Genomic DNA, 26,481 nt, shown 5'->3' on the forward strand with positions numbered 1-26,481 from the left:
GCCCAACTCACTAGAGTCCGCCGACTTTCAGCTGCCCGACTTTGGAGAGGTCTGACCGACTAATCTGTAGAAAACTCTAAACTCGGGCGCCCGACCAAATCTAGTCGCCCACTGATACTACTTTTCAAATAAAACCATAAAACCTGTCATTTTTCATAATTTTGAAACGAGATTGTTAGGGTTTTCGGAGGCAAATAAATAAATAAATCAGCCAACCGTCGACGTGCACTTGGAACAACAACCACCTGTTGCTTACTTCCGAGGTATGTATTTGATTTCTTTCTACTTTTTCTGCAAATTTTTAATATTGGAAATGATATATTTCGTGAGAATGGTGAAGAAACTATAAATATGGTTTTATGTGTGAAAATGGTATTGCAAAATCATACACGTGAAACCCTAGTGATATTTGGCATATTTTTGAAGATATTTTAGCTCAAGTTTGAAAAGTAAATTGTAAGTAATCTTCTTCTTTATGTTGATGACATAATCTTCTTCTTTCAATCACACTCATGCTAGTGTACAACATCATTATATGTATGTCCTTGATGGTTTTTTGTTTGAAAAAGGAGGTATAATAAAGTGAACCTAGGAAAGATTATGCTATGATCTTTCAATAAACTTGTGTCATCTCGTTAACAAACTTGTAATTCACAGCCAGTGAAATTGAGTGAGTGTTCGATTTCATGTGGATATAATACAGATATCCACCTCAGGTGCTAGATAATATAGTGTTCCACAAAATGTCTTTCTCTTATTGAATGTGTGAATAGACCATCCTAAATCAGCACTGAAAGATATGTAGTGTACATAGAATATTGAAACTGAGGTAGATATCAAAGATATCACAAAAACATGTGCAATTATCTCCGACATCTATGTCTATACATATACATATACATATACATATGCATCTGTTATATTGAAAATATTATCATGAGACTTTGAAGTATCAAAATCAAACAGATGCAGCCACATGCAATGGAAATACATTATCTTCTTGATGTAAAATGAAAAACATAGGCTTGTGCATCAGATTCAACAAACTATTTTGAATATATTTTGAACACGTGTGTGGCTGCCGGATTTTTGATTATAGGTTTTGCTTGATTGTATAGATGGCTGCCAGGTCGAAATACTTCGAGTGGTTTGGTTGTGAGTGGGGTGACATACATCCTAATGAAGAGAGGTATGCCATGAATACTTTTTGACTGCGAGTGGGGTGAAATAGTGATGCATGTATGCTAACCGATGCATTAGTTACAGGGCTTTTGCAAGAAAACACACTAGAACTTGTACATCTGGTAAGTTTGAGGGTGAACACAACATGGGCCAGCTAATGATGGATTCTGAGCTTCAGTTGGACGCCATATTGGAACATGCAACATCCGAGGAAGATGCTCCTCCAAAAGGTATGTTGACGTAGTTCATTGTAAAGCAACGATAGTTATGTAAATACTGCACGTATATTCTAATGCATATCCACAACAATAGATTTTCAGCTCCTAAACTCACTCTATAGGGGTGGCCAAGATTCACAAGGAAACAAATGTTGGTCATGTAATGTGCTTGAGTCTTGCCGGCAAGAGCAACTATGTTATTGAAAGAAAGTAGACATGGAAGCACACTTACAAAAGATGCATGACATTGATGTTGTACTTCCAAGTAGCAATGGGCACGGTTCGGTTCGGTTTCAAGGAAAAGAAATTGAACCGAACTGAAACCGAACCGTTTATTTAAAACAAAAACCAAACCAAACCGTTTATGAATTCTCAGTATTTAAACCAAACTATTTAAGAAAAAGTTGAAACCAAACCATTTAAAACCAAACCGTTCAGGGAAAAGTTGAAGCCAAATTGAACCATTTAATTAAAATTTTAAACCTAATCATTTAAGTCAAACTAATTAAACATCTAAATAAACAAAAATACATTAAATTAAATAAGCATTTAAGTTAAATTTATTAAATCAATAAAAGAAACTTTAATTGAACCATTAAATTAAATAAACATTTAAGTGAAATTAATTAAATCAATAAAAAACCATTAATTAAACCATGAAATCAATAAACTATTAAGGTAAACAAAAAGTTAACCAAAAACCTTTAAACCTATAAACCTGAGTTTTAGAACCGAACCGAACCGAAACCAAACAGTTTATCGAAAATCCAAACCATACAATTTTTTTGGAACCAATAAACCGTTAAACCATGGCTACAGTTCAGTTTGGTTTGAGCTGAAACGGTGCCCATTGCTACTTCCGAGAGGGCTAGGATAGAGGAGCAGGGTACTCTAGGGACATTCTTCAATAACTATGAGCGCCAAAGGTCGCTAAAGCGTTTCATGGACCCCAAGATAAAGTACCATCGAAATCGGAAATTACACATCCGGAAGTTGAAGATAAGGGTGATGTCAAAGTTCCAGTCCACTCTTGTTGAACTACAAGGCGGTGCCGAATCAGATTTCGTGGCGAGATTTATTGCTAACGAGATGGCAATCTACGACTCAAGAAAGGAAGAGCGGATGGAGATGTTGAAGAATAAGATTGCAGCTGACTTCGATTCTTATGTAAGTATGAAACTTTTATATGCTTGTTTATATGTGACATAAAATGTTTGGCGGTAGTACATAAGATGTGTTTAATTCAAATCTTTGTAGTATAAGAAGGCTGGGATATCAACTGAAGATGGTGGTGTCTCAACCGATGGTGGCACATCCCATTACCCATCCGATGAGACACCACCACCTAGATGGAGAAGGGCCAAAATACAAGTTAGATGGAAAGAGGTGGAACTGGTGACGTGTGAGGAGATAACTTCAGATTCTGAAGACTTAGCACCGGATGTGGCAACTGTGAACATTGGGTCAGGCAAAGCAATCAGATCATGGATCAAGACACCATACAAACAGTTTGCCAAGTATTTGCAGTGTGTTTTAAGTTTTGCAACTTCAACGGATGTGTGGCTCGATCCAACTTGCTTTTTTTATTAGAAACAGGTAACAGTTGGCATGCCAAAGGCTCGATCTCGCCATTTTCGTGGATGAGTCGGATCTTCGAACGATGTGCCAAGTGGGAGAAATGGTATCCACATGGACCATGAGCTTATTCACCATGTGGATGGAGTGCACGCTGCCCCAAGATAGTCAATCCACATTGGGTGCAACTGCAGAAACAAACTTCCAAGGTGGAGAACATCCTTGGATGTGTGTCCGAGTGCGATTTCGTCTTCATACCGACATTGGTATCAGGCCATTGGGTGTTGTGGACAAAGATGCACCACAGTCCAACCGGTTTAGATGCTACTAAGATGACCAACACAGTAGTCTTCTGTGATCCACTCAATAACGAGGTGACTGGCACCTTAAAGAGTCTTGCGGATATTGCGATGGAGGGTTGATATCACGTATTGCACATCCCAACACAGCCAAATGGTTGGGATTGTGGTTATTATGTGCTGAACTATATACAGATGTTGGTAGAGGAGTTCATTCAGGGACTCACTTCGAGTGATTTTGTAAGTATCATTTAATTTGGATTTCAGCTTGGATTTTGGGAGTATCTTGGCCCTTATATGTATTGGATTGCAGGGCACAGAGAATTGGTTCGAACTCGAAGATGTGCAACTCCTTTGGATTAGTATGGCGAAGTGGGCACGAAGGGTTTTAGGTTTTCCATATTTGTGATCTGTCCCATTTTGTATGTTTTATATCTTCAATGTATTACCTTAGAAAGAATCATTTTGTATATTGGTTGCGAGCCATACATCGTATTCAAGTGTCCATTTTGTATGTTGGTTGCTAGTTGTACCTTGTATTCAGAATCGTTTTGTATATTGGTTGCCCCCCATACATTGTATATCAATTATACATATTAATGGAAACCTTTTTTATGATCGTTTCATATTCAATGTGTTTTATGATTGTATCAAATTTCTTTCAATGGCAAGATTGACCGATTCATTTATGATTGACACATCTTTGGTATATGATCGACACATATTCGAACAATCTTGGGCATATAGAATATTTGGTTTTCATCGTAACCAAAACCCTAGTAACATATTATTATTCCAATCTTCAGTATATTGCACATTTTGTTTATGACCGACACTATGATCGACACATCTTCGGACAATCTTTGGGTGATGATCGTAACCCATTCATCGTAACCCATTCTTTCAATCTTGAGATTTTTGCACATTGTCTTTATGATCGTAAAATCTTTGGACATCCTCAGTTGCCCGACTCAATTAATTATTTGCCAAATTGTCAACCGCCAATCGCGTTGTCGTGAAGAAAACCGTCCCTTAGCGTAATCGGTGCATAGCGCGCGTGAACCGGCTCTTCACACGTGCGCGCCCTTTAATGTATATAATAGAGAATTAGGTACAAAGGTATATCCTAGGTAGTTAGATTTGGTAGGTAGGAAGTTAATGAGGGAAACGGCTCCCTTCTTGAAGCTATAAAAGAGAGGGAGACGCGGGGCATTTTTATTTGGGAGGAGGACGAAGTGCTGTCGGACCGAAACCAAACGCTTCTCCTCTGTTCGTTCTCCATCGCTCTTCTCTGTAGGCTTTCGGGAGGCTCGCGCTGCTTCGAGGAACGCCCGTGTGCTTCCGGCAGCACCTCCATCCTATCCCCTTTCGTGCGCAGACGAGCAGGCATCGACATCTTTTCGCCGGCCTGTTCGTTTGTAACCGCTCGCGTGCTCTGTTGTTTATTTGTCATTCATTAATATACAAACATTCGTGTCTCTCTGTCTCTGTGTCCATTCGTGTCTTCTGCGTTGACAAGGCCGTGTCCCTGTGTTTCTTTGCTCATACGTAACCGAGCGTCTCTCTCTTTCTCTTTCCCCTTCTATCACCTGCTCTTTGGTGCAAGACCCCGGTGGTCCCGCCTCGTTTCTCCACGCACGCGCGTAGTAACGCGACAACGTGTAATGATCGTTTTCCAACAAACAAATCAACGGTTCAATTAACGAGCATAATAATCACTTTAATCAAAGATGAATCATTGCTTATCATTGACATCCTTTTTTATCTCTTAGTAATCACATTTTCAATACAGTATATTGACATTTTCAACACAGGCGCAATACATACATACATACATACATACGATGTAGTAGAAATCACATAGATACATACATATGTCATACATGCATACATACATACATACATACAATACATACATATTGTGGTGTCCCTTGGGCATTGCGATTAGGAAGGTTTCGGCAAGTCTGCATCTGCATGTTTTGGACGTCAATGTCCATGGGGGTCGCTCCTTAGTACTGTGCACGCAAGTCGGTCGATGGTGGAGGGGGTCATTGTGGTTGGGAGTCAGATAGCGTACAAGCTTCGATGCGTTGGGCAATGAAGATCGCATCGTTGAAGGTCTTGGGACCTTGGGCCCGGGCACGACGAGTGATGTCAAGGCGCAGACGGGGCGACGGGGCCATAAGAAGAAAAGCTTGACATGCTCGGGCATGGTTGGATCGGCACGAACGAGGAGCTGATTTAGGCGAACACCAAATTGGCCTACTAGTTCGTGTGCTTGTTGTTGCAACGTCTCGAGTTGTTGCAATATCGTTTGGGCCGAATTTTGATGGGCGAAGTTTTGCACGAGGAGATCCTGGAGGATCACCCAGTGCTCTATCACTTCGCTGGCTTGTTGTACGTACCAAGTGGCGGCGACATTTTCGAGCAAGGTGCGAACTTCCAAAGCCTTGCGCTCGTCAGACCATTTGTGGTAACTTGAGATCATCTCAAAGTGATCCAACCATGTTAAGACGTCCTTAGAGGGCAAGCCGGAGAAGGACTTTGGGCGAACCTTGGAATCTGCCCGATCTGGAGACCGATTGTTGGTAGCAGAGAGGAAGGAGAGCATAGCTTGGTTCGTGTGGCTGATTTGAAGCATGACATTGGAGAGGACTTGTAGGAGTTGCTCCATTTGGAAGGGGGTGGCCGCTCAGGAGGTTGCGGGAACTTAGATTGCATAGGGGTATCGACTTCGACGGCGACAGGAGGGAATTGGGACGCCATGAACGAGATTATAGTGGCTAAAATTTTACTCCGCTTCTCCACCAATTATGTGAAATGCACATAAATGGAATCCAAACCAGCTTGCTTAGCTTCTTACTTCCTATTCAATTTATAGTCGTACAAAGGTACCCATTTGGGTTGGCTTTACTTAGCTACAAGGGTATGCTAAAAGGGTGGCTCAACGGAACACATGTACACCATAGCATGAAGGCATGCATGCTAAACAAGGGTATGCTAAAAGGGGCACAAAGGAACACATGCACACCCAACATGAAGGCATGCACTTGCATCCAAGGGACACCACAATATGTATGTATGTATTGTAATTTGTATGCATGTATTATGTATGTATGTATTGGGAATTTAGTGAAGATTTCTACTACCACTTTACTAAACTTGTATGTATTGTAATTCGTATGCATGTATGCATGCATGTATGTATTGGGAATTTAGTGAAGATTTCTACTACCACTTTACTAAACTTGTATGTATTGTAATTTGTATGCATGTATGTATGTATGTATTGGGAATTTAGTGAAGATTTGTACTACCACTTTACTAAACTTGTATGTATTGTAATTTGTATGCATGTATGTATTGGGAATTTAGTGAAGATTTGTACTACCACTTTACTAAACTTCACTTGCAAGCTACATCATGATTCATAGGTTATGTATGTATGCATATCCAAAGACTGAATGAAGAGTAAAGAGAGGGCTGCTGCATTTCCCTGCTGAGAGTTGCAGAAGCACATTCAGAAGTAGAAAACAGACGAAGAAGGAGCCGAAGTAGAAGATTCATGGACATCTTCCCGCTTCTGATCTCTGTCGCCATCCCTGTGAGCCTGGGATTTATTGGATCTTTATTCAGCAGTGGGGGAGAGAGCGGTAAAATGCCTTCGATACTCTTTCTCATTCATTGTTTCCTTCCTTCCTTTCTTTCTTTCCATCCCTCTCTTTCTTTCCTTAGCGAGAGGAGGTACCTCTTACATGGTTCTCATGGATGGATCGCTGTTTTGTCCTCTTACGTGTTTCTCAAGTTATTGTATGGGTATCATAGATCGATCAGAATTTCTAAGTATGGCCCTCATGGATCGATCAAAATGCTGTATTGCTCTCATATACGTATAAAATTGTGGCTGCTGAATTCTCTTCATTTCTTTGCTGAGTTTTGATGAGAAAGAAATAGTTTGCAGACTGGTACAAGAAGCTCAGAAAGCCTTCATGGACACCACCGGTAAGCTTATGTGTGAATGTGCATAACGTGATACAAGAGTGTTTAACGAGGCTATATATGTATAAATCTCTTTTCTTCTGATAGAACTGGGCCTTTCCTGTCGTTTGGACCATCCTATTCATTTTGATGGGAGTTTCTTCTTGGTTAGTTTGGCTTCGTGGAGGTTAGTTTTCGTCATACATTTTTTATTTGCTCTCAAAATGTATATAAAAAAATCACGAAATGGTTGTTGGGAACAAATTCTGTAGGGCTAATAATTAGTGTATGTGAATAATTAGTTTTTTTCTATACTACATGCAGACTGTCATAAATGAGACATCAAGATTGAATATTGAATTTACTTGAAAACATTAACCTTTCTATGATTTCAAAAAAATACCCTGAAGGTATACTGAAAAATACCCTGAACATCAAATATCCTTAATATTGCATAACACTGCTTCATTTATGTATAAGCAAATGCATTAACTGTTTATACTGCATGAATGCTAGTATTCTTTTGTCTGGAGCGTGTGCTTTAATCAGGAATTGGTCTTTTTATCATATCCATCCATTATGGCTATAACGTGATTATATCAAAATGATTCTGCAATCCCATTGAAATATCATCAAAATCTAATTAATATCTTACTTCTTCAACACAGGGTTTAAGGAGCAAACCTTACCCCTTACAGTATATGCCATACAGGTATTAATTTATTTTTCAAATTTACTTAGCAGTCTTCGAGTAACGTTTGTTCGAGCGTTGTATGTAGCATAGCATTGCCTCAGAGAATGTGAATTTTGAATGTTTTTTTTGTAAAGCCTAGAGAATATATGATGTCTATAATTGCTAAGGTCACATGTTAACTATGGTGGTTGCTCTAATCTACATGAAGTTCGTTGTATCATGCATTAACTTAATCTCTTGTACTATGCTACTTTCACAGTAGTTGTTTCATGTTGCAGGTAACTTGCAAACAAAAGACTAGAAAGTAATGCATGGCAGTATAAGTTGAATGTAATATCTTGCTATTTACTTGTTTTTTTTACTGTCTTGATGCAGCTGATTTTAAATTTCTTTTGGACTCCAATATTTTTTGGTCTTCATCTGCTTGTAAGTATGAAGTGTGTAATGATACGTTTGGGAGTAAACTGTTATATATTTTAATGATGAATGTTGCAATCCAGAGCACATTGTGGATGAGATATCAAAATGTTTTGAGAGAAAAAATGTGAAGAAGTATTATGTCTTGTGGTCAAATGCAGGGAACAGCACTCGTGGAGATCATAATGCTTTGGTCAGCTGTTGCGGCAACAATGTATCTCTTTTGGCCTGTCAATACACTTGCAACTTACCTGCTTGTACCATACTTGGGCTGGTGTGTATTTCTCTTTCTGAATTCCAGTTTTAACTCAGATTTCGTATGTGAACAGTAAACACCAGGTAGTAGACATGTTTCTATATCACAGATGTGCATTCAAATGGATATTTCTTTCTTTGCAATTGGCATATGGGTGCGTTGACTATGAGAAGTCTCTCTCTTTCCTTTCCAAAGTATCCAATGATACTCAAAGTGATAAAGCCACCCATGACTCTGGTTGTAAACAAAGCCCTGAGAGAGGGCGCCCAGGTGGCTGTAGCTCAGTCAGGTAGCAAACAAGACAGTGGTTTATTCATAGAGACAATGGTTATAGTTAGTTGAGTAATAAACAAGACTACGAGCGAGGATGTAGGTCAATTGAATTTTTTGAGAAACAAGGCTGTGTTAACATCTTTAATGAGCCAAAATGATCTGTAAGACAAAACATGAGGTTACATCTTACTATGTTTGAGAACGATAAACTAAATTATATACAACTAAGCATATGGTACTAAAGAACCTATATATCTTATAACTTACGATTCTAAACTTCGATACACTAAAACTTGCCTTCGAAAAATCTCCAACATGGGCCACTCTAATATGGAGAGATCACCAAAGCGAGAGAAAGATATATTGTTGTCTGTTAGTAGCTGAAATCAGCCTATCTGACAAATCATGATTACAAATAAGGGTAGCTTGTGTTTATCCATACTGAAAAAATAGAAGCTCTAGGTTTCCAAAAGATTGATGATAAGGATTTTAATGCATGATGTAGCCTGTAGCTTTACTATGAGTAGTCAAAATCATTGAGATAAATCATGATTACAAATATGGGTGAATAAAAGCTCGAGGTTTCCTGAAGATCCATGATAAAAGCTCTAGGTTTCCTCAACGCATGAGTGGTTTGCATGAAAAAATGATGACGTACTGGTGAGCAAGGATCTCCATATCTAGTGTTGGTGTGACCCATTGGTATCCATTGTTGGCTGCATCACTTTGCTCGCACATTGGTGACTCCTTGGCATATTGTCAGTGTAGTTGCAGGCTAATAGAAGAAGTCAGTTTGTCGATTTAGTTGCAGTGATGTGTGATTGTCTGTGTGTGGTGCGCTAATATAAGGGCTGATTCCGTCCCTAAGCTTCAAATGCTCAAGCAATCCTTGGCCAAGTGATGGAGGTCACCTTTCTTCATCATGTGTCAAAGGTTGGTGTCAAAGGTTGGTGTCAAAGAGTATGGCATACTTCTCTCTGATGTGCTTGGAAGCTGCACATGAAATGTTCCTCACTCTCCATCTCCTATTCACATAATATACAAACTCTATCCTCCCTAGCTATGCAAAGTGCTTGTGCTGCTTCGATCTATTGTTCTGAGTTGGCCTATTGCTTTGCGATGCACTATGGGGCATGTATCTACATGCACTATCCATCTGGAATAATGCTTCTACCATCCTAGGGCTGCGGCCAATTCAGGTTGGATGATTTAATGTGGGCTTGAGGGTCTGCTTTGTATCATCTGTGACATCATCATTAGTGGATGTTCAATTTGTGTGCACATGTTAATGGGCAGACTTGGAGCCCATATGGTGTAACCATGGTGTCAAATGACTATATTTTGGTATGAGGTTCCTAGAAGTGTCTCTGGTGGCATTATTGTTCTAGCATGCCCATGGAGAAACCTCCATATCTCTACTTCAGATTGATGGTGCTTCTGATGGCCTTTGATAGTCCCATTGGACACCTAACTTGTCCCAATGCTTATTCCTTTAACAAATCACCCACATCATGAAGGAGGGAATGCATGGAGTTCTATAAGAGACATTCCCTTGGTACAATATCAGAGGACTTTGTGAAAATCCACAAAGCGGCATACAAACTAAATCCTGTGTTTGATCCTGTGTTTGATCCATAAGCGATGTTACAGGATGTGGTTGGTGGTAAGGGTGCCTAAATCCTTCCTAACTGGTGGCTGATATCTCTTTGTCCTCAACACAAGTGTTGGTTCGGCTTCAAGCACTGCGTCACAAAGTTTGAAAACTATGGCCAATCCTAATGGTATGCTAGTTCCTTGGTTGGAGTGGTTCCCTTTCTGATGGATAGGCACAATTGTGTGCATGGCTCACGTGTGAGGAAGGCCCTATTGAATAAGCCTGTGACGATAGGGGCAAGTATGATTGCTGCATATATGACATGTTCACCGTGTAGTCTTGTGGTAAGGGGGTTCGTGAGGGACATGATACAAGTTTTCTGCATAAGAATGCCATAGCTGATGCTTTCAACCCCTACATTCCACAGTGGGGCATTTAGTGAAGTAGGTAGGTAGTGAGATTTGAATCCCAGTGCATGAACGTACCTGCAACAGGTCTTATGCAGAAAAGCGAACACTTTTATATAATATCGAAATTCACATTTTTGACATTTTCTTATAACAGGCTGACAGTGGCTACATCCCTCAACTTTTACATCTGGGCCAACAATGGCACTTCTACTGCTACGAAGAAAAGCTCTTGAAATCCAGCTGAACCAACCTCGATGTGTAAGAAAAGCTCTTGAGATCAACCTCGATATGTAAGAACGAGCAAATCAAATCTAATATTCTATGTCATGTAATTATTGAGGTTTCTATTTAGATATTGTAAGCTAAACTCCCTTGTACAGATGCTTATCAAGGTTGAACTAGATGGAACTATTGATTGATGCAGAATAATGGGTGTAGTGGAAGTCTAAAGAATAATAAAACTTCTAGTTTTGTACTTAAAGATACATTATTTATGGTCATTGGGGAAGATCTTATTTGGTTTTGTGAGCATCTGGTGACATGATCTGGAATATCATTTTGATAATTATTCATCAAAGTGCAAACTAGATGTTTCTTCGTACCATTTTAAATTGCAGCTGTGAGTGAATTCATTTAACATCATGCATATCCACAAATTTGGAAAACACTCAATTAGGCTAGGGATTCAAAATTCTTCTGCATGATCAGTTTATCGAACAGAATGAGTGTGTATTGTAAACCATACTAGTTACAAGATTAACCCCATAAAACAAATGGATTAGCAGAGTATCTTACCATATCTAAGTGAATGTTGAAGGGGAGTTTAATGCTTCATCTCTAATTATCGACACACTTTCTAGTTTCAATATATAATGTATATGTATGAGAAAGATTATGTATTAGTGATGTACATTATATATATTGGTGATTTATCAATGCCCATGGAGAACTAACATGAGCCATGGGATGATGGATGCAAAGTAGTTTACCCTAGCCAAGGGGAGACATAGATTCTTATGCTTTTGCCTTTTGCTTTTGCCAAGGGTAGTACAATGACAAAAAAACTCATTAGAGCAAAGCTAGGATTGACATTATAATTTGAATATTAGCATGAATTGTCATATATTCAATATTGCTCAAGCATCAAATATTGTTCTCATAAGCTTTAAACAAACTTTTTATTTACTACTTCCAACCTAAACTTTTAAAAACCTAGCACAATAATCTCCTTTTAATATGGCTAAATGCAGTTGAAAAAGATAAATTAGAAAAGTTGTTAACTACCATTGGTATGTTACAATTAGATCACTTTGCATCCACATGTTCATATGTCATCATTTTCAATATCATGTTATGCCTTTTCTGCCACCAAAATTAATAACCTAGGGTTATTTGATGAAATAAGGAAATATGAGTGCTTTTTACATGGCCTACTGAAATAGGTGAGCTTTTGCATTACATACATTTTTAACATCTTGTTAGCTCAAGCTATGTAAAACGTTTTGCATAAAGTGCTATGTCTTTGTTTGTAATTTATTGTAAAACATATTATGTAATTTTTTGGGGGGTCTATAGATTTCCAAGTATATTAGCAATATTAGTCATAACAAAGTTTTATTTCATATGGCGATTTTATGAATGAAATGGCAACAATTGAGATTGCACTCTTAATTAACATTAGGGTTATATTTAGTTCCACAAATCAAGTCTACAAAGAGTAAGAGTTCACTATTAGAAATTTGTGGAATTATCCTCTAGAAAGAAGAGAGCCAAGAGTTACGTATAATATGCTAAAATGAAGAGAATTTATAGTTTATGATATTGGTGACAAATGTTGGGAGATGTTTAAGTTTACAATGTGTGAGTCAAACATGAAGCTTTCAAATCTTCCTAAATATATCCAAGAGATGTGGCCAAATGATTTGAAGTTTACAATATGCAAAAATATTATCATAGCTCATGCACCAAGGAGCATATCACAACTACCAAGTACAACACACAATCACGACGTTCAAATGAAAGAAACAAGGAGTGTCTTCTCAAGATTTTACATATAAGATTTCTATGAATTAAATTTTGACCATATTCAATTAAGACATTTGAGGGGCCACCAATACAACCAATATAATAATAATGCTTGCATCCACTAGCAAAGTACCGTGGCAACATATGCAAGTTGCTATCAATGTCTTTAAACATTTTAACCCTTGAGTTGTCGAAAATGTATCAGGGTCAAACCAATGAAATTGTATCCAATAGAGCCAAAACTTGGCATGCATGATTGCAACCTAGAATGATAAAGAGTCTTTCAAGAGGAGTGCAACCTTGAAACCTTTCATGGGAGACTGGAAACCCACAACGCTAAACATTGCATGCCAATAAGGCGAGCTCATGAATCCATGAGCAATGAGATGCCAACTCTTCCGGACACAGCAAGTAAGTTGTTGTTAATTTCATAGAACAACGGTGGTACATGCAAAAGAGGTTGGATTGTCTTTCAAGAAAGAGAGATAGAGAGAGTAAGAAAGTGTCTGAACCTATGTATATGATGCATAATAAATGGGAAGCAAGCCTTTGTCTAACTAAGGGTCTATGGAACCCTTTCATATGCATAGTGCCTCTCTATGAGCTATAGACATCAACCCTATAGTTATTTTCATACTTTAGAACCCTATAGCTATTTTCATAATTTAAAACCCTATATACACAAACCCTATTTTCATATATACATAAAATGTTAAAACCTCTTTCCACATTAGGTAACTCTTTGTCTATGGGAGCCTTCCATATGCATGTCTTGTCTGTACATATATGCTAAATATATATATATACATATGTATGTATGTATGTATGTATGTACACAAAGTGTGTACCTTTTTTCTACATTAGGTAACCTTTGAACATCACTAAAAGGTTCACATTTTTGAGGTTTTGAATTTACTTCTTTTTGTCTTTTTTTGTTAGTTAGATTTCAGGCTATGGAAACTTCATGAAGACGGTAGAGTCAGAGCCCATGTGAGCAATCTTTTCTTTTTTTCTTTTTTCTTTTCTTTTTCTGTTATGAGATAAGTCTCGCTGGATCCATCCTTATCTGAGATTTTATTAATTGAGTATGAAGCGTTCAGCGAAGAAAGAACTCACAAGTAGTTTTCATTTTGCCTTCTTCTTTATACTTTCCTATTTGAGAATTAATTGGATTTGTTTTCATGTCAAGAAATAAGGAAACCCATTGGGAGTTTTAGTTTTTCTCCTGCAGATTTCATCCTTCAATGAAAGAAAATTGAACGCTTTTTTCAATTGAACTCAAGTCTAATTCTTCTCTTTGCTTTCAAAGGACCCATAATTTTAGAGAAATTGATTTGGTTTTTCTATGAAACCATTGATGCTTCCCTTTACTTTCAAATGACCCATCTCTTAGATTTCATCCTAATTGTAGAGAAATTGAGTGTTTTTCAATGAAATCATCGATGCGTCTCCTTGCTTTCAAAGGACCCACCCATGTCATAGATTTCAGTCTTGTCTGAGAGAAATTGATGGTTTTTCCAATACACATCCCGTCAATGTTTTTTTGCTTTCAAAAAACCTCTCTCTTAGATTATGTCCGTCTATGAGAGTGATCGAATGTTTTTCCAATGCTTTTCTTTGCCTTCTAAGGATCCATCTCTTTTAAATTCCATCCTTTCCCTGAGAGAAGTCGAAAGTCTTTTCAATGAACTCCTGGATGCTTTTCTTGGCTTTGAAAGTACCCATGTCATAGAATCGAAGGATTAGATTATATGATGTTGAAGGGGAGTCAAGCAGGAGAAGGAGAAGAAGATGAGGAAGAAGAAGAAGAAGAAGAAGAAGAAGACAGATATTCTTCCATAGAAGGAAGCTTAAACAAAGAAGCCATAAATGCATTACATTCTTCTAAAGAAAGATTGGCTAGGCAAGCTTTAGCTGCAACTGGAGGTAAGTCTAACCTCAAAGCTACTAAATGGCTCCTCGAAAGAAGAAATGATCGTGGTGATCATATTGGATTACATATGAAAGAAGAAGGGGCTGTTTCTGTGCTACAGAGAGGGAGTTCGCTACCTTGGTCAAAAGGCGGCGGCAGTCTCTTGGAGAGTCTTAATGCGCCTCATTGGAGAGGAGATATGGAAGAATCTCCTCATCTTCAACTACAGCTAGAAGAGCAAGAGTGTGTTAAGACATCTGTAACAGCCTCATGTTCGCCCGAGGATGAAGAAGAAATCGATAAAATCATGGCTTCTGCATCAAAACACCACAAGTCGGCATTGAGGGGCCTAACTGAGATCTATTCCTTGCAAGATGGAAGAGGAAACCTTAGCAGGGAATGGCAGGATGAGGTGGCTGGCTTTGGGCTTCCAGACATATCCTCATGCTTGCAAGGTAAAAGAGACATCTTGCAAGATGGAAGAAACATAAAGAGGAAGTGGCAGGATGAAGTGATTGAAATTGGGCAGGTGGACATATCCTCTTCAACCTTGCATGGTAGAGGGAAAAACCCGATAAGGAATTGGCAGAATAAGGCCGTTGACACTGAGCGGGTGTCCACTGGCATTGGATTAAACCTGATGTCACAACTTTCAATGAAGAGTATCGCACCTCTCGCTGAAAGGATGAGGCCGAATTCAATTTCGGAAATTCTTGGCCAAGATCACTTGCTTGGACCTCATTGCATTCTAAGGTCTCTTCTAGAATCTGGTGAAAGCTTGCCTTGCATCATATTCAGAGGCCCTTCGGGAACAGGAAAAAGCTCTCTTGCTAGGCTCATTGCTCGCAATGCTTCATTTAGATTTATAGTGCTTCATGAAAAGCCTCCTAGTTTGGAGGTACAAGAGATTCTAGATGAGGCTAAGCAAGCAATGAAATCCGGTCGAAGGACTGTCTTGTTTGTGGAGAGGTTGAGTGCATTCAGTAAATTCCTTCAAGAACAATTACTTCCTGCTATCAAAGAAGGATATCTTGTCTTTATTGGGGCTACTACAACAAAAAGTCCGTCCACAGAGCTCATCTCGAGCTTATTACATAAGTGCAAGATTTTCACACTCAAGAAACTACAATATGACGATCTTTGTAGCATAATGCAAAGAGCAATATCAGATGTTGAGAGGGGCGTACGTGTGTCAGTGGGTGATGTTCCAGGCCTAGAAGTTTTGGCTATCAAGGATGAAGCCATTCATTTTCTTGCAACAGCAGCCACTGGTGATGCGCGTGTAGCTCTGAATGCATTAGAAGATTCTATACGTATAGCTCTACAGAATTGGAAGGAAATGCAAGGGCTCAAGTTCAATGGAAAACAAACTGAATCGAAAATAGAGGTTAGTCATGGAGATAGGGTGGGAAACTTGAGTACTGTCAAGCATGATGCTCTTCATAATGTACTAGAGCATCTAAAAGGATATTTTCAGTTTAGCCAAGAGGAGTATGCCAAGCCATTTAAGAAAATCACAGGAGGGAAGGTCACATATGGTGCATACAGGGACAAAAATCTACTTAAATTGAATCTCGATGCCAACAAGAAAGGTGCATTTGTTGGAAGCACAACCACAGTTTCAGATTTTCGAGAGCGAGTTTTTGGTTATCGTGGTGATTCTCATTCAGCAAATAGTTCTCACTTAGACATTCAGAGCACTATGGTGGTCACCATAGAAGATGCAAAGGAAGCTTTTCAATGGCAACAGCATGAGGGTAAGGAAAAGAGTTGGGAAGAAGAGAATGATGAGGATCTCATTTCAGCTATGTTGCAGGCCATGAAGGGGGGGCACAGTAATGCCGCTGTCTATTGGTTTTCAAGAGCATTCGAGACCGTAGAGAACCCCCTTAGAAGAATAATGATAGCCCTAACCAAATTTGCTAGTGAGGAAGTAGGTATGGCTGATCCTCAAGCACTCGTACAAGCAATTTCATGCCATCAAGCTTGTGAATTGATGCGTGGTGAGGATTGCTCTTCATATTTGATTCAATGTGTGGTTTATTTATCAATGGCTCCAAAATCAAATGCATTGCCTCATGCTTTTCGATTGGCTCAAAGGGTGATTCGAGGTTTAAATGAGCCTGTCAACAGACCTATGCATCTTAGATCTTCTTCCTCTAGTGGGCACATGATGACAAGAGAGTCACACTACCTTCAGGATTCACTGAAGGACTTCACTTTTGTTAGGTTACGATGAGGTAAATAGCTTGTGTATGTAATACAGTTCATGGACATGCAAAAATGAATTTAAAGAAAAAAAAGAAATGGGATGATATGTGCCTGTTCCAAGTAACATTCCAGAGAATTGACTCTCTTCTTTCCATCATTTCTAGAAAAGGCTGTTCAAATGGAAATTGAGTATCATATGAAACCTTCAAAAGATGAATTCTGCTGGCCAAAGTATTCTATCATTTCTTCAAAGGCGCTACTTTGTATCTGCCATAGTTAACAAATTTCATCTTTGTGGGGGAAACAAAACCATGGAATATCATGACGTGATGTTGCAAAGAGCATTTTTTCATGTTCTTTAGCTTTTTTTCTTTTTGTTCTTATATAATACATTTTTGGTGTTTAATAATCTTACATTAGGATTTATCAGAACTTTTGTAACAGTAAGGTAACAATAAGGCCATTATTGTTTACAGAATTTGTGGTATGGCTTCTCATAGTCTTGTGTATTGCTTATTGGATTACCCAAGAGAAATATGTAATGCCAATTCCCACATATTCTTGGAAAAATCATGTGGCAAAGGATGGGAAAATACCACGATGTCATAGTTGTTTATATATAGTTAAAAAACAATGTGTACCTGTAAAGTATTGGAATTTACAATTATAATTCAGCAATTATTCTGTCATGATTATTATTCAATTCCTGAAAACAATGTGTAGGTAAGACAAAAAGATTGATACTTCAAATAGTGCTTGACATATAGATATATATACAAGGAAGCCAAGTGGCCTTGCCCTACATCATTCATTGGAAAAAAGTACAAAGCATATACCCACAACTAGATGGAATTCAGCATACGTAAACTTTTTGCTTACTTATTCTCAAGACAGAGCGATGGCCAGATAACCAAATTGTTCACTGTTTACGTTCATTGTTTCTAGACACATACTTTTGTTTGCTCACATCATTTCCTAAAGTGAAGTACTACTTAGAGCCTATGGCATGAATCAACACCACATATTGCCAATGTTTATGAAACCTTGTTTTACTTATTTGAAGCACAATCTACACTAAAGATGGCATCAAGTTTTAGCAAAATCATTTGTCAAATGAAATCGACATGTTTAAATCTCAAAGAGACATAATTTATATATTATTTATTTGTTGCACTAATATGTGGGTTTGTGGTATTGAAGTGTGCATGTTTGCAATATATATGTTTTGAAAAACTCAGGACACGATTGAATACATGCACAATCATCGATTTGCTTTTATACGCAAGTGTTTGTCCATCAGCTGAACAATAATCCATGGTTGTCCATTAGATTTGACATCATTAAGGGATATACTTGCACAAACTTAAGGTTCTGGTTCTCTTCATAAACATCATAAGGGCATGTACTTGTGGCAGATTATGTTTGGTCATCTTTGATAACATTGTTAGGGTCACTTAAGACATGCTTTGGTAGCTCATATTTTACACCTACAGAAAGCAAGAAAGCTGTTTATGCAAAGCTCGGCTTGCTCAACAAAAAGACTTAAAGAGTAGAGAAATAACGGCTAAGGACCTGTTTCATCATAGCATATGGACATATCATCCGAGGAGACAATGATGCCTGCACTATCTATAATAGCCTGTGCTAGTATTAGGTCGGCCTCTATAGCTGCCCGAAGAGCATCCCATATTTCTGCATTACAAGTTTTTTATCAACCATGTGCCATTAGAAATTGCAACATAAGGAAAGAAAGTATGAATGAAGCAAGTTATTCAGAATGCAGAAGATTAAAATGTTTCGCATTTGATGTATTCATGGATTCAACAATTGGATTGAAACAAAGTTTTTATGTGCAGAGAGCCTTATACAGATACACACACAGGATTGAACCTTTGATTTGTAGCACACTGCATCTACTACTAGAACTTAAAGTTTAGCACATCAAATAGAACAAATTTTCTGTGGAGGGTGGTCTATAAAATACTTCTTTTAAATATAAATCTGAAATCACAAATTTTGTATCGAAGCAATAGCAGGAGCATGAGATCAAATTTTTACACCTTTCTGGCCCCCATAGTAAGGAGCAGTATCCCAAAACTCATCACGCATCTGCTTCAATTCTGATGCTGCAATTGGTTCAGGATGTTTCCATCGTTTTGGTTTTGACCACCTCTTTTTGTCACCTATCACAAAACATTAACCATTAATGACCTACTAATGAACTCAAGTGCTTAGTCGAAAGATATACCTCAGGTTATTAAACATAGATGTGTGCGACATAGTCAAAATACAAGAGTATATGTTGAGGTTTAAATTTGCACTACTGTACATGCATCCAATTAACGTGCCTTTACTTTCTCATTTACATATATATTCACTCATTTCCATATAATACTAATGCTTGTATTTTCCACGGACCATATCAAGTCAACAGTTAATACAATTCTGATCAAATATGTATAAAAGCTTTAAGCCTAGAAACTGCCTATAACAGAATCTGCTTGAGGGTAGACACATCAGCTAGTGTTTTACCCTGATTGAACCCATCTAAAAGCACATCGTTACTTTTCCGACATCACATTAACAATTCACTATTTTTCAGACTCGGATAGGTAACAAAAACATATGAGTGGATCTTGATTTTCCCTAGCACGTTCTTTACATCCTCAACTAACTCAGTTGAGTTACGATTGTAGCACTTGGTCCTTACAAAATCCATCTGCCATTACCTCAGGTTACCTCTTGCATTACTGAAATGCATTCAGTCTGTGATCATCCTTTCCTTGATTGACTATCTCCAAGGTCAATTCTATTTTCTCAAACCTCCTCTCCATGTTCTGAGAAATACAACTGAAGACAAATAGCAGAAACTTTGAAATCTCCACCACCACCACAAATGAGTTTTGATTTGTTTGTCATGACGGCAGCATCATGGATGAAAAAAAATGGTGTCATCATCGTGTGATAATAAAGAAAGTTTAATAATTGTTTCGCCTTGAACTTGGTGGTAAGCAACATTATCTGGATTCAGAAATGGAATATTTTGAGCTCGACAAATGCACCATCACAACTATACACTGATTTTGCGATAAAAATAAGCAAGATGCCTAAATGTAATACATGTTTGACTTGTGTACATTCTGTGTTGCTTCTTAAGCAGCCAAAGATATGTAGTGCTTGCTCCTAATGCTTTCGACCATTTCAAAATGCAGATAATTCTTCTTTCATCTTGTGGGTATACGCAACTACATCATTCTACAAGCACTCCTTGCTCACCAATATTACTTTTTAAGTTTTAAACCATGATGTATACACATCTACCTCGTGTGCAAGAACCCCTTGCTCATCAATATTACTTTTTAAGTTTTATGGAAGGGGTAATGGTTACCATTCAAAATAGTTCAATTTTAATATTGACATTGTTCCCTTGACTTTCCGTCCAAAACACATAATGAACAAAAACGACCACAGTCAATGAACAGTGCAGTGTATCCCATTGATCAACACAGGCCACTTGATTGTATTGAACATTGTGTTTTCCATCTTCTTTCCCTTGCAATTTTTAAATTCGTACATGAGTCCTATAGCCCCTCTCTATTAGCCAAACATTGGCCATCATACTGCGATAATAAGTCTACGTTCAAACCGAAAATTGTTTTCTTATGAATTAAACTTCTTTCACCTTTATGGCTGTCATGTCTGCCTCCCATTCAAAACTCACTGTTTATATACAGAATTCAAGAGTTCAGAAATGCTTTTAAAACTAAATGTGATATCTATAATTCTTCCACAAATTCTTATGAGTTATTCAAATGTAGAAGGTGGAGATATTGAAGAAGAGGCGGATGGTGAGAATGGGCTCCCCATTATCGAGTTTTTGTTCACAAGAAACATAACTCTTACATGAAACATCCAGTTCTTTGTCGCTCAACTGATGAGCATTGCCTGAGGTGATGAAGGTGGAACAAGATTAGAGAACAATGAAATGGCAGTTACTACATTCAGATAATGAAAGACGAAAAGCTTTATTAATTTCAGGGGATCCAGATCTCATGAAGGCATTCATTAAACTAGGTGGACAAATCTGCACCATTCCTTGGGTAACCTGTAGCCTGCCACATTAGCCAATTGTTGCAAATGGCCACACTTTTTCACCAAACCAACTAATATTGCCCTAATTAATTTTTGAGATGTTTCCTCAAGACAGTGATCATTAGCTATTGGCCTTACCTCTTCTTTTCCCATGTCTATTGCCACACCCTTCCCTGTGTTGAGTACCAAAAAATATGAACAACTTAAAGTTGCAAGTTCTGCTTGATGCACTATGAAACAGTGAAAGCCAGGCTTCGAAACAACTAGAATACATCATATCACATCATTCTTCACTGTAGCAAATGAGGTCCGACCTAAAGGCACAAGAGAGACAACAATTTCGCCTGAAAAGAGCCTGAATTACTCATATTGAGCAGGAAGAGGGTTTATATACAATATTCTGAACTCATAGAATCCATTCTATTCCATATCCATTTCTCAACCTAATTATTAATAATGGAAGGAAAGAAATATGCCACCATGCCACAAAACGTTCTGACTTTATTGGATCCATTTTTTTCAATTGCCAATTTCTTCTCCTCTCAACCACGTATCCATATAAATCGAAAAGAGGTGTAACAAGTAAGCTCCATGCTATAGAATATTCAAAGATTTAAGAATCCTTTTTTCCCCATGCCATAGAACATTCTAAACTTCTAGAATCAACAGCCAATTTCTCCTCCTCTCAGCTACATATTCATATGAATGAGAAGTTTGGTACATATTACACCATTCCAGAATCCATAAGACAATCAAAGATTAAAAAATCTTTTTTCGTTTTTCCCAAATCCATATATTATCTTCTTTACTACATATTTGTATTCAAATGGGAAGAGCTTTCATAAATAAGCCATCACGACATGGACCATTCTAAGCTTAAAGGAACCCAAATATTTTTTCCACAGAAATTTTCCCTTCTCTCGACACAAAATCTAATTTTCATCAAAAATATCTAATCAGGAACATTATAACAAGAATCTGAATGGATGAAAGGAAATATGAATAAATTGACCACACCTTCCTTATCCTTTCTTGTTGATACACAGCATCCCATAAATTCCAGAAAAACGAGGCAGAAAGGCTCAACCTCCAGGGCAGAGGCAGAAAAGCATTTGCGATCAAATGTGATATGATGAAGGAAACGAGTCGATCACGAAGAAGGAGAAGGTGATGATGATGATGATGATGATGATGATGATAATGGGTCTATGAATTTAGACCCTCTCTCTATGTCTGTCTGTCTGTTGCAGGTGCCATGGCGTGGACATGTCCCCGAATAATAGAAGAGATATACGTTTTCACGCGAAACCATCTCTCTGTCTCTCTCTTTCTCCTTCCCTCCTTCAGCTACACCAAGGATATATGTATGTACATATATATATCCATCTCTATATTTGGAGGTGGATATATATATACATATATGTATGTATGTATATATTGTATGTATGTATGTATGTATGTAGGTCCATCTCTATATTTGGAGGTAAGAGGGATTGGGAGTCGGGACTCCACCACACACATGTGGGCGCACGGCAAGCTAAGTCTCGAGGGCCAAACCACCTCTCGCCTTGCCCTCAGACATACGTCTCTAACAAACCAATTGTTGAGGCTCGCTCATGTCCTGTTCTCGCACCCGGCCTGTGCACACACACCTGTACAGGCAAGTGACTGAATCAACCCATCCATTTGCTAAGCCATCCGCCCCTCTGTTTCACTCATGTTTCATTTGCTACTCATGTTGAGGCTTAATGTATCGAGCAAGCGAGTGTTTACACCACCATGATGTGAACGTAGTATTTGGTCAAGATGGTGTTTTGTTCTTCTCTTTCCAAGGTACGTGTATGCAAGTTGTGTAGCTTGTAATGATGTGAAGTCATGGGGGGGGGGGGTGTAGACAATGAGGTTAATGTATATGACAATGAGAGTGAACCATTTGTCTTAGAAACCTATTTGGGGGGTTGCATATAAATAAGATATGTTAAGTATAACATTGGGTCCCAACATATGGAAGGGTATTTTTTGGGGGTTTCACATGTTTTATTCATAGAGAACTTTATATTTAAGGAAGGTTTTAAATAAATAGGCCATGAAAGCACTTGATATTAAGACTACATGTTGGACAACCTTACGATAATGGATATAACCTCGTATTTAAAGAGTACAAAAACACAAGGAGGATATATCAATCATTCATGTTGTTATAGTGTCTTGGAGACCAAACACAAGGAAGGCCTTATGTGGGACTATTTATGCCATACTTAAGCTTATGCACAAGCTTTCATAAGTTCGTAATGGAATATTTGGTTTTTGAAGAAGTTTATTGTATGGACAATGTCATAAGATGTACGAACAATGTTCTCATGATAGGACAATGATATTGCCGAGTGTTGTATACACTCTAATCGATTATCTTTTCTAGGAATTGTAAGAATATGTTCAAGCTCTAAAATATTACAATCTTGAACATACTAATGATCAATGAAGACAACTCCATGCATATCACATGTATGAGTATTGGAAGAGTAGTGCCATAAGTGAAAAATATGAGACTTATACAAAGATTTACGAGTAATAGTTATTGTGGCCAAAGAATATATTAAAGTGTGCGGGCATAACGTTGATGGGTATATCCAAATTATGACATGGAGTAGGTGTGGACATATACATGTGACAAATAGGTGAAAATATACATATAACTATGTTTACCATTTTTATTCCCAAACTCCTTTAACATGGACTATGCATCTTGTATGATGAGGATGATGGTTGGAATCATATTAAAATGAATGTGATATTCATAAAAATATGACATGTTGTTAACTTCATGGTTACTATTCCAAGCTTCAAATTTCTTCGGAGTTGTTTAACTTACAAACCTTAGTATGAACTTACATATATTCACATTCATTTGAAATAACCAATTGAAAAGAGACTCGCAACATTGGTAATTGAAGCGTGTTTTATATGTTGATGAATTTGTTTTGCTTAGAACATGGATATATGCAAATTTGCAATTGATTCAAAGCGTAGATAAATGTGATTATTTAGATTATGGATTATCTACCAGAAAACATCTTACTAGACACAGGCTTATCGATTATGACCTTTTGAAAGCTTCACGAATCAATATGCTTAATGCATCTAGTTACACATGCATATTTTATATGTGGAGGCGAATGTTCATATTCAAAACTACTTTGGTAAACATATATTCTGAAGTAGTTGGCTTAACCACATATTTCAAAAGGGGTTTCTTCTCGTCACAATCATAAATCCACAGTTGTTGAAAATTGCATTATATAATAATAACATAAGAATAATCCTATGACTTTCAGATAAATGCTCCAATCCATCACTATAATAACATGTACATATGCATAAGATATATAACAGGAAATAAAACTAGAAATTACATGGACACACTACTTCGATAAGAAACTTAACTCATCAAACTTCTCAAGCATCTCCATCTCAAGTGCAATATTGATTTCAAACTATTCTCTTAATCTCGTAGATGAAGAAGCCTTCACAAAGTCCATTGGGAGACAAGTTGTTTTTGTGTTTGTGATTAATTCCATCTCTCCCTCATACAAACCCAAAAAAAAACTCATGTGGACCTTAGAACTTGTTCTCCCTACAAGCCAACACAAAGTTATAGTTAAACATGAGTTCTTAGCATCTACCTATGACATTTTTAATAAACACCATGTTTTTTCCTATTATATCTATTATTATGAGCTTGATACAAGACAAATAACTTCAATTACATGAATGACCACAATAGTACTAATTGCAACGTTATTGTAGCACTGCTAATTATTTCTTGAGTAACTTCCTAATCAACGAGTAAAGATATATGTACATGCATCATTTATTACCAGTGAACAATTGAGTTTGTGGAAGCTTGATGATCTCCAAATATGAATTTCAAAGGTCGCAAGGGATGGTATATTGGCATTTAAAAAAAAAAATTGAGATAGCATACATATTACATACAATGATATTTGTTTAAAATATTGAAGATCGTGTAAAGATTCTATATTTCATGATAAAAAGCTTGAAGATGATCCTCTTGCTTTTCACATAAACAGTTATGCACATGTAACTATGCACGTCAACAAGAACCAATTCGAAGCTTGTGAGTAAATTTAATGGCATAGAATATCCATGATCATAATATTGAGATATTACATTGAGCGTGTTAACCTTGATAGCAATGTGTCAATTATTTGTTTATCACCATGACCATGATTTGTTATGTAATTGAGGGTGATAAAATTTTAATGGTATGCAATAGTCAGATAATTTCAAAGTCATATATATTAAGATTCGTGGAGAAAAGGGTTTGAAGGTAGGAAGGACTCATCTCGATGAAAAAAGTACCAAGGATCGAAAAACAACCCTTAACAATCATAATGACTTGGCTCAAGTGGCTAGTTGACAAAAAACATGTCTTCGAAAAACGGTTTTTTTACACGTATATATTTAGAGAGATATTCCTTTCAATTGTGTTATGGATTAACATAAGTAAAGTGGCATGTCATCTCTAATGATCTGGTCGTCTATCACACATCGATTTGTAGCTGAAAACCATCAGCCCTTTTGTCATTGCATACATCCAACGAAATCACGCTCCCTTCAAAAAGGAGTGCTAATGGTAAAAAAAAAAAAACAAAAACAAATAAAAAAACCCCACCAAACCCTTCCAGTATAGAACGCCGAGGGTTTGGCACGAGCATGAAGCTTCCGAGAGATGGGCATCCTAATACAAACAAAACAACGTCTTAGAAAAAAGGAAGCGGGGGGGCAATCGGGGCAGATAGAAACAGAAGAATTATTAGAGAAGAAGCGGGAGATTTAGCAAATCGGTGAAGAACTGTGATATTGTGTTTTGATGGACACCCCCCCCCAACCAAGAAAGCTAAGTGTAAGTTTGTAGACAATAGCAGTCAAGTCAAGTCTGGAAGCCAATGAGGAGGAGAAAGGAAAGGATAAAGAGGGCAATTGTTTTGCTATTTTGGGAAAGTCGCCCAACAAAGGGCAGTTTTGTAATTTTCATAAACCATACCATTTTTAATTAGCCTTTATTTATTTATTTATTTATTCATTTATTTGTTTTGCGTTTCTATTGCTCCCTTTTCCCGTTTTTATTTATGAAACGCAAACGGAAAAAGCAGACACGAAAAAGCAGATAAATCTCTAGCGATAAAAAGGCGACTGACGACGACGACATGCTTCAGTAGGCCTTCTCTGCATGTCTGTGTCAGGATTAGGGTTTGGCATATACAGTGTACGCGGAGAAGAAGACCCGCAGGTTAGGGTTAGGTTTCTCTTGAGTACCTGGT

At 37.6% G+C, this 26,481-nt stretch overlaps 3 protein-coding genes and 1 pseudogene across 5 annotated transcripts; 2 read left to right on the forward strand and 2 right to left on the reverse strand.

Annotated features, from left to right (window-relative positions):
- Window positions 1-5,322: 5,322 nt before the first annotated feature.
- LOC147867790 (uncharacterized) lies at window positions 5,323-5,948 on the reverse strand (annotated as a pseudogene).
- Window positions 5,949-6,769: 821 nt separating this feature from the next.
- On the forward strand, window positions 6,770-11,425 carry LOC147867791 (uncharacterized). Of its 3 annotated transcripts, none has more exons than XM_087315597.1 (8): window positions 6,770-6,927; window positions 7,236-7,276; window positions 7,361-7,439; window positions 7,921-7,964; window positions 8,322-8,372; window positions 8,525-8,637; window positions 11,051-11,154; window positions 11,277-11,425. In XM_087315597.1, exons 1-7 carry the CDS (start codon window positions 6,840-6,842, stop codon window positions 11,127-11,129), a joined length of 495 nt encoding a protein of 164 aa, XP_087171723.1. In that variant the 5' UTR covers window positions 6,770-6,839; the 3' UTR covers window positions 11,130-11,154; window positions 11,277-11,425. The 3 variants fall into 3 exon arrangements, with proteins under 3 accessions (XP_087171723.1, XP_087171721.1, XP_087171722.1); XM_087315595.1 differs by having other exon boundaries at window positions 11,051-11,146; window positions 11,179-11,425; XM_087315596.1 differs by having other exon boundaries at window positions 11,051-11,144; window positions 11,204-11,425.
- Window positions 11,426-14,595: 3,170 nt separating this feature from the next.
- Window positions 14,596-17,168, forward strand: LOC147867792 (uncharacterized). Its single transcript, XM_087315598.1, has one exon. The coding sequence runs from the start codon at window positions 14,673-14,675 to the stop codon at window positions 17,070-17,072; it is 2,400 nt and encodes a 799-aa protein (XP_087171724.1). The 5' UTR covers window positions 14,596-14,672; the 3' UTR covers window positions 17,073-17,168.
- A 946-nt stretch (window positions 17,169-18,114) lies between these two features.
- Window positions 18,115-22,497, reverse strand: LOC147867793 (uncharacterized). The gene is made up of 4 exons (XM_087315600.1): window positions 22,154-22,497; window positions 19,105-19,227; window positions 18,617-18,736; window positions 18,115-18,531 (listed from the first exon to the last, which is right to left on the reverse strand). The coding sequence occupies exons 1-4, from the start codon at window positions 22,188-22,190 to the stop codon at window positions 18,461-18,463; spliced, it is 351 nt and encodes a 116-aa protein (XP_087171726.1). The 5' UTR covers window positions 22,191-22,497; the 3' UTR covers window positions 18,115-18,460.
- Window positions 22,498-26,481: the final 3,984 nt, after the last annotated feature.

This window comes from Azolla caroliniana, unplaced genomic scaffold (genome assembly GCF_043228905.1).
Source record: "Azolla caroliniana isolate FFs.n. ecotype wild unplaced genomic scaffold, voAzoCaro1.0.p SCAF_2, whole genome shotgun sequence".
Lineage (NCBI taxonomy): Eukaryota > Viridiplantae > Streptophyta > Polypodiopsida > Salviniales > Salviniaceae > Azolla > Azolla caroliniana.